At 46.1% G+C, this 9,402-nt stretch overlaps 1 protein-coding gene across 3 annotated transcripts; it reads right to left on the reverse strand.

Moving 5' to 3' along the window:
• Nucleotides 1–477: 477 nt before the first annotated feature.
• LOC142907726 (uncharacterized) lies at nt 478–8,299 on the reverse strand. 3 transcript variants are annotated; one of them, XM_076057390.1, is made up of 2 exons: nt 8,278–8,299; nt 478–1,619 (listed from the first exon to the last, which is right to left on the reverse strand). In XM_076057390.1, the coding sequence occupies exon 2, from the start codon at nt 1,571–1,573 to the stop codon at nt 935–937; it is 639 nt and encodes a 212-aa protein (XP_075913505.1). In that variant the 5' UTR covers nt 1,574–1,619; nt 8,278–8,299; the 3' UTR covers nt 478–934. The 3 variants fall into 3 exon arrangements, with proteins under 3 accessions (XP_075913505.1, XP_075913506.1, XP_075913504.1); XM_076057391.1 differs by lacking the exon at nt 8,278–8,299 and adding an exon at nt 8,026–8,231; XM_076057389.1 differs by lacking the exon at nt 8,278–8,299 and adding an exon at nt 5,823–5,852.
• Nucleotides 8,300–9,402: the final 1,103 nt, after the last annotated feature.

Raw genomic sequence — 9,402 nt, forward strand, 5'->3', positions numbered from 1 at the left:
GGGGCAAGTGCTGTTAGCGAGCACCTATGAAGGCCGGAACGGTACACGAGGGGGTGGGTGGCCAGCACCACGCCCGACCGCCTTTGTCTCCCTAGTGGCGATGTTTACACACCGCAGCAGGTACTCATTTGAGGCTGAGTCGACCTAGGGGAGGCCCGGGACCGGTTCAGATAATCGTCACTGGTGTTGGCTGTGAACGGGAATCGAACCTGGGTCGCCAGGTTCATAGCGCAGCTCAGCGCTAACCACTACACTACCACTCCCCACACACACAGACACACACACAGACACACTCAGACACACACACACAGACACACACACAGACACACTCAGACACACACACACAGACACTCACTCACAGACACTCACACTCACAGACACACACACAGACACTCACTCACAGACACTCACTCACACTCAAGACACTCAAGACACTCACATCCACCCACCCCACCCACACAGCGAGTGAGAGATACAAAACTAATCCACGAGAGACATTTTGAGTGTCGCGTTGTTGTTGTAGTTTATTAATGTTGTAGTTTATTAATGTTGTGGTTGTTGTTTATTAATGTTGTTGTTGTGGTTGTTGTTGTTGTGTATTAATGTTGTTGTTGTGGTTGCTGTTTATTAATGTTGATGTTTATTAATGGTCGAGCTTCGGGGGAGCGTTGTTACATTCGCATTGTAAAAAACACTACACACACAGTCACACAGTCATACACACAGTCAGTCACACAGTCACACACACAGACACACACACACAGTCACACACACACAGACACACACAGTCACACACACAGACACACACACAGATACACACACAGACAGACACACACACAGTCACACACACACAGACACACACACACACAGACACACACACAGTCACACACACACAGACACACACACAGACACACACAGGTGCATGAGGAGGAGGTCACATGACAGACCCTGCAGGTGCTATGGGTTGGCTGACCGAGATGAGTGGCAGATGTAACACCACCATCATCATCATCACCACCACCATCACCACCACCATCACCACCATCACCATCACTACCATCACCACCATCACCACCATCATCACCACCATCACCATCACCACCATCATCACCACCATCACCACCACCACCACCATCACCACCATCACCACCATCACTACCATCACCACCATCACCATCACCACCACCATCACCATCACCACCATCACCACCACCATCATCACCATCACCACCACCATCACCATCACCACCATCACCATCACCACCATCACCATCACCACCACCACCATCACCACCACCATCACCACCATCACTACCACCACCATCACCATCACCACCACCACCATCACCACCATCACCATCATGACCACCATCACCACCATCACCACCACCATCACCACCATCACTACCACCACCATCACCACCACCACCACCACCATCACCACCATCACCATCATGACCACCATCACCACCATCACCACCACCATCACCACCATCACCACCATCACCACCAGCAGCACCATCACCACCACCATCATCACCACCACCATCACCACCATCACCACCATCACCATCACCACCAGCAGCACCTGTAGCTGTAGCCTCCTTACTGTGCCAGGCCTGCCGCATTTCACACAGACACACACACACAGACACACACACACAGACACACACAGACAGATACACACACACACACACAGACACACACACAGACAGACACACACACAGACACACACAGACACACACAGACACACACACAGACACACACAGACACACACATACAGATACACACACACACACAGACCCACACACAGACACAGACAGACACACACACACAGACACACACACACACACGAGTTAGCGTTGCCTTACCAAGCTACAATTCTCCACATCTGTATTGATGCCCGAACCTGTGTGAGGTGATAGTGGTGAATGTGGACTCACTAATTCACTACAACTGATGCTGGTGGTGAATGTGGACTCACTAATTCACTACAGCTGATGCTGGTGGTGAATGTGGACTCACTAATTCACTACAGCTGGTGGTAGTGAATGTGACCTCACTAATTCACTACAGCTGGTGGTAGTGAATGTGACCTCACTAATTCACTACAGCTGGTGGTGGTGAATGTGGACTCACTAATTCACTACAGCTGGTGGTGGTGAATGTGACCTCACTAATTCACTACAGCTGGTAGTGGTGAATGTGGACTCACTAATTCACTACAGCTGGTGGTGGTGAATGTGGACTCACTAATTCACTACAGCTGGTGGTGGTAGTGAATGTGGACTCACTCATTCACTACAGCTGCTGGTGGTAGTGAATGTGGACTCACTAATTCACTACAGCTGGTGGTAGTGAATGTGGACTCACTAATTCACTACAGCTGGTGGTGGTGAATGTGGACTCACTAATTCACTACAGCTGCTGGTGGTAGTGAATGTGGACTCACTAATTCACTACAGCTGCTGGTGGTAGTGAATGTGGACTCACTAATTCACTACAGCTGGTGGTAGTGAATGTGGACTCACTAATTCACTACAGCTGGTGGTAGTGAATGTGGACTCACTAATTCACTACAGCTGCTGGTGGTAGTGAATGTGGACTCACTAATTCACTACAGCTGCTGGTGGTAGTGAATGTGGACTCACTAATTCACTACAGCTGGTGGTAGTGAATGTGGACTCACTAATTCACTACAGCTGGTGGTAGTGAATGTGGACTCACTAATTCACTACAGCTGGTGGTGGTACTGAATGTGTACTCACTAATTCACTACAGCTGGTGGTAGTGAATGTGTACTCACTAATTCACTACAGCTGGTGGTGGTGAATGTGGACTCACTAATTCACTACAGCTGGTGGTGGTGAATGTGGACTCACTAATTCACTACAGCTGCTGGTGGTAGTGAATGTGACCTCACTAATTCACTGCTGGTGGTGGTGAATGTGGACTCACTAATTCACTACAGCTGCTGGTGGTAGTGAATGTGGACTCACTAATTCACTACAGCTGGTGGTAGTGAATGTGGACTCACTCATTCACTACAGCTGGTGGTGGTAGTGAATGTGGACTCACTAATTCACTACAGCTGGTGGTGGTAGTGAATGTGGACTCACTAATTCACTACAGCTGCTGGTCGTAGTGAATGTGTACTCACTAATTCACTACAGCTGGTGGTAGTGAATGTGACCTCACTAATTCACTACAGCTGGTGGTAGTGAATGTGACATCACTAATTCACTACAGCTGGTGGTGGTGAATGTGGACTCACTAATTCACTACAGCTGCTGGTGGTAGTGAATGTGGACTCACTAATTCACTACAGCTGGTAGTGGTAGTGAATGTGGACTCACTAATTCACTACAGCTGGTGGTGGTGAATGTGTACTCACTAATTCACTGGTGGTAGTGAATGTGGACTCACTAATTCACTACAGCTGGTGGTGGTGAATGTGGACTCACTAATTCACTACAGCTGGTGAATGTGGACTCACTAATTCACTACAGCTGGTGGTGGTAGTGAATGTGGACTCACTAATTCACTACAGCTGGTGGTGGTGAATGTGGACTAAATAATTCACTACAGCTGGTGGTAGTGAATGTGGACTCACTCATTCACTACAGCTGGTGGTGGTGAATGTGGACTCACTAATTCACTACAGCTGGTGGTGGTGAATGTGGACTCACTAATTCACTGCTGGTAGTGAATGTGGACTCACTAATTCACTACAGCTGGTGGTGGTGAATGTGGACTCACTAATTCACTACAGCTGCTGGTGGTAGTGAATGTGTACTCACTAATTCACTACAGCTGGTGGTGGTAGTGAATGTGGACTCACTAATTCACTACAGCTGGTGGTGGTAGTGAATGTGGACTCACTAATTCACTACAGCTGGTGGTGGTAGTGAATGTGGACTCACTAATTCACTACTGCTGGTGGTAGTAGTGAATGTGGACTCACTAATTCACTACTGCTGCTGGTGGTGAATGTGGACACACTAATTCACTACTGCTGGTGGTGGTAGTGAATGTGGACTCACTAATTCACTACTGCTGCTGGTGGTGAATGTGGACTCACTAATTCACTACAGCTGCTGGTGGTGGTGAATGTGGACTCACTAATTCACTACAGCTGGTGGTAGTGAATGTGACCTCACTAATTCACTACAGCTGGTGGTAGTGAATGTGACATCACTAATTCACTACAGCTGGTGGTGGTGAATGTGGACTCACTAATTCACTACAGCTGCTGGTGGTAGTGAATGTGGACTCACTAATTCACTACAGCTGGTGGTGGTAGTGAATGTGGACTCACTAATTCACTACAGCTGGTGGTGGTGAATGTGTACTCACTAATTCACTGGTGGTAGTGAATATGGACTCACTAATTCACTACAGCTGGTGGTGGTGAATGTGGACTCACTAATTCACTACAGCTGGTGAATGTGGACTCACTAATTCACTACAGCTGGTGGTGGTAGTGAATGTGGACTCACTAATTCACTACAGCTGGTGGTGGTAGTGAATGTGGACTCACTAATTCACTACAGCTGGTGGTGGTGAATGTGGACTAAATAATTCACTACAGCTGGTGGTAGTGAATGTGGACTCACTCATTCACTACAGCTGGTGGTGGTGAATGTGGACTCACTAATTCACTACAGCTGGTGGTGGTGAATGTGGACTCACTAATTCACTGCTGGTAGTGAATGTGGACTCACTAATTCACTACAGCTGGTGGTGGTGAATGTGGACTCACTAATTCACTACAGCTGCTGGTGGTAGTGAATGTGTACTCACTAATTCACTACAGCTGGTGGTGGTAGTGAATGTGGACTCACTAATTCACTACAGCTGGTGGTGGTAGTGAATGTGGACTCACTAATTCACTACAGCTGGTGGTGGTAGTGAATGTGGACTCACTAATTCACTACTGCTGGTGGTAGTAGTGAATGTGGACTCACTAATTCACTACTGCTGCTGGTGGTGAATGTGGACACACTAATTCACTACTGCTGGTGGTAGTGAATGTGGACTCACTAATTCACTACTGCTGCTGGTGGTGAATGTGGACTCACTAATTCACTACAGCTGCTGGTAGTGAATGTGGACTCACTAATTCACTACAGCTGCTGGTAGTGAATGTGGACTCACTAATTCACTACAGCTGCTGGTAGTGAATGTGGACTCACTAATTCACTACAGCTGGTGGTGGTAAATGTGGACACTAATTCACTACAGCTGGTGGTGGTAATGAATGTGGACACACTAATTCACTACAGCTGGTGTTAGTGAATGTGGACTCACTAATTCACTACTGCTGGTGGTGGTAGTGAATGTGGACTCACTAATTCACTACTGCTGGTGGTAGTGAATGTGGACTCACTAATTCACTACAGCTGGTGGTGGATATGAATGTGGACTCACTCATTCACTACAGCTGGTGGTGGTAGTGAATGTGGACTCACTAATTCACTACAGCTGCTGGTAGTGAATGTGGACTCACTAATTCACTACAGCTGGTGGTGGATGTGGACTCACTAATTCACTGCTGGTGGTGAATGTGGACACACTAATTCACTACAGCTGGTGGTGGTGGTGAATGTGGACTCACTAATTCATTACAGCTCGTGGTGAATGTGAACTCACTAATTCACTACTGCTGGTGGTGGATGTGAATGTATACTCACTAATTCACTACTGCTGGTGGTAGTGAATGTGGACTCACTAATTCACTACTACTATTGCTGCAGCTGGTGGTGAATGTGAACTCACTAATTCACTACTACTACTGCTGCTGGTAGTGAATGTGAACTCACTAATTCACTACTACTACTGCTGGTGGTGGTAGTGAATGTGTACTCACTAATTCACTACTACTAATACTACTGCTGGTGGTGGTAGTGAATGTGTACTCACTAATTCACTACTGCTACTGGTGGTGGTGAATGTGAATGTGTACTCACTAATTCACTACTACTGCTGGTGGTGGTAGTGAATGTGTACTCACTAATTCACTACTACTACTACTGCTGGTGGTAGTGAATGTGTACTCACTAATTCACTACTGCTGGTGGTAGTGAATGTGAATGTGTACTCACTAATTCACTGCTGCTGGTGGTAGTGAATGTGAATGTGTACTCACTAATTCACTACAGCTGCTGGTGGTGGTGAATGTGGACTCAATAATTCACTACAGCTGGTGGTGGTAGTGAATGTGGACTCACTAATTCACTACAGCTGGTGGTAGTGAATGTGGACTCACTAATTCACTACAGCTGGTGGTGGTAGTGAATGTGGACTCACTAATTCACTACAGCTTGTGGTAGTGAATGTGGACTCACTCATTCACTACTGCTGGTGGTGGTAGTGAATGTGGACTCACTAATTCACTACAGCTGGTGGTGGATGTGGACTCACTAATTCACTGCTGGTGGTGAATGTGGACTCACTAATTCACTACAGGTGGTGGTGGTGAATGTGGACTCACTAATTCATTACAGCTCGTGGTGAATGTGAACTCACTAATTCACTACTGCTGGTGGTGGATGCGAATGTATACTCACTAATTCACTACTGCTGGTGGTAGTGAATGTGGACTCACTAATTCACTACTGCTGGTGGTAGTGAATGTGGACTCACTCATTCACTGCTGGTGGTGAATGTGGATGTGGACTCACTAATTCACTACAGCTGGTGGTGGTGAATGTGGACTCACTAATTCACTACAGCTAGTGGTGGTAGTGAATGTGGACTCACTAATTCACTACTGCTGGTGGTGGATGTGAATGTGTACTCACTAATTCACTACTGCTGGTGGTAGTGAATGTGAACTCACTAATTCACTACTGCTGGTGGTAGTGAATGTGGACTCACTCATTCACTGCTGGTGGTGAATGTGGATGTGGACTCACTAATTCACTACAGCTGGTGGTGGTAGTGAATGTGGACTCACTAATTCACTACAGCTAGTGGTGGTAGTGAATGTGGACTCACTAATTCACTACAGCTGGTGGTGGTAGTGAATGTGTACTCACTAATTCACTACTACTACTGCTGCTGGTGGTAGTGAATGTGAATGTGTACTCACTAATTCACTACTACTACTACTACTGGTGGTAGTGAATGTGTACTCACTAATTCACTACTGCTGCTGGTGGTGGTAGTGAATGTGTACCCACTAATTCACTACTACTACTGCTGCTGGTGGTGGTAGTGAATGTGGACTCACTAATTCACTACAGCTGGTGGTAGTGAATGTGGACTCACTAATTCACTGCTGGTGGTGGTGAATGTGGACTCACTCATTCACTACAGCTGCTGGTGGTGAATGTGGACTAATTCACTACAGCTGCTGGTGGTGAATGTGTACTCACTAATTCACTACTGCTGCTGGTGGTAGTGAATGTGTACTCACTAATTCACTACTACTACTGCTGCTGGTGGTAGTGGATGTGTACTCACTAATTCACTACTACTACTGCTGCTGGTGGTAGTGAATGTGTACTCACTAATTCACTACTGCTGCTGGTGGTGAATGTGTACTCACTAATTCACTACTACTACTGCTGCTGGTGGTAGTGGTGAATGTGTACTCACTAATTCACTACTACTACTGCTGCTGGTGGTAGTGAATGTGTACTCACTAATTCACTACTGCTGCTGGTGGTAGTGAATGTGTACTCAATAATTCACTACTACTACTGCTGCTGGTGGTGAATGTGTACTCACTAATTCACTACTGCTGCTGCTGGTGGTGAATGTGTACTCACTAATTCACTACTGCTGCTGCTGGTGGTGGTGAATGTGTACTCACTACTACTACTGCTGGTGAATGTGTACTCACTAATTCACTACTACTACTGCTGCTGGTGGTGGTAGTGAATGTGTACTCACTAATTCACTACTACTGCTGGTAGTGGATGTGTACTCACTAATTCACTACTACTACTACTGCTGCTGGTGGTGATTGTGTAGTCACTAATTCACTACTACTACTGCTGGTGGTGAATGTGAACTCACTAATTCACTACTACTGCTGCTGCTGGTGAATGTGTACTCACTAATTCACTACTACTGCTGCTGGTGGTAGTGAATGTGTACTCACTAATTCACTACTACTACTGCTGGTGGTAGTGAATGTGTACTCACTAATTCACTACTACTGCTGCTGGTGGTGAATGTGTACTCACTAATTCACTACTACTGCTGCTGCTGGTGGTGAATGTGTACTCACTAATTCACTACTGCTGCTGGTAGTGAATGTGTACTCACTAATTCACTACTACTGCTGCTAGTGGTAGTGAATGTGTACTCACTAATTCACTACTACTGCTGCTGGTGGTGGTGGATGTGTACTCACTAATTAACTACTACTGCTGCTGGTGGTAGTGAATATGTACTCACTAATTCACTACTACTGCTGGTGGTGAATGTGTACTCACTAATTCACTACTACTGCTGCTGGTGGTAGTGAATGTGGACTCACTAATTCACTTCTACAGCTGGTGGTGAATGTGTACTCACTAATTCACTACTACTACTACTGCTGCTGCTGGTAGTGAATGTGTACTCACTAATTCACTACAGCTACTGCTGGTGGTGGTAGTGAATGTGTTCTCACTAATTCACTACTACTACTGCTGGTGGTGGTAGTGAATGTGAACTCACTAATTCACTACTGCTGCTGGTGAATGTGTACTCACTAATTCACTACTACTACTGCTGCTGGTGAATGTGAATGTGTACTCACTAATTCACTACTACTACTGGTGGTAGTGAATGTGTACTCACTAATTCACTACTACTGCTGGTGGTAGTGAATGTGTACTCACTAATTCACTACTACTGCTGCTGGTGGTGGATGTGTACTCACTAATTCACTACTACTGCTGGTGGTGAATGTGTACTCACTAATTCACTACTACTGCTGCTGCTGGTGGTGGATGTGTACTCACTAATTCACTACTACTGCTGCTGCTGCATGTGTACTAATTCACTACTGCTGCTGGTGAATGTGTACTCACTAATTCACTACTGCTGCTGGTGAATGTGAATGTGTACTCACTAATTCACTACTGCTGCTGCTGGTGGTAGTGAATGTGTACTCACTAATTCACTACTGCTGCTGCTGGTGGTAGTGAATGTGAATGTGTACTCAATAATTCACGACTACTGCTGGTGGTGGTGGTGAATGTGTACTCACTAATTCACTACTGCTGCTGCTGCTGCTGGTGGTAGTGAATGTGTACTCACTAATTCACTACTGCTGCTGGTGAATGTGCACTCACTAATTCACTACAGCTACTGCTGGTAGTGAATGTGTACTCACTAATTCACTGGTGAATGTGAATGTGAACTCACTAATTCACTACTACTACTGCTGCTGGTAGTGAATGT

This window comes from Petromyzon marinus, chromosome 82 (assembly GCF_048934315.1).
Source record: "Petromyzon marinus isolate PM22_M1 ecotype Great Lakes invasive population chromosome 82, UKy_Petmar_22M1.pri1.0, whole genome shotgun sequence".
In the NCBI taxonomy this organism is placed as follows: domain Eukaryota; kingdom Metazoa; phylum Chordata; class Hyperoartia; order Petromyzontiformes; family Petromyzontidae; genus Petromyzon; species Petromyzon marinus.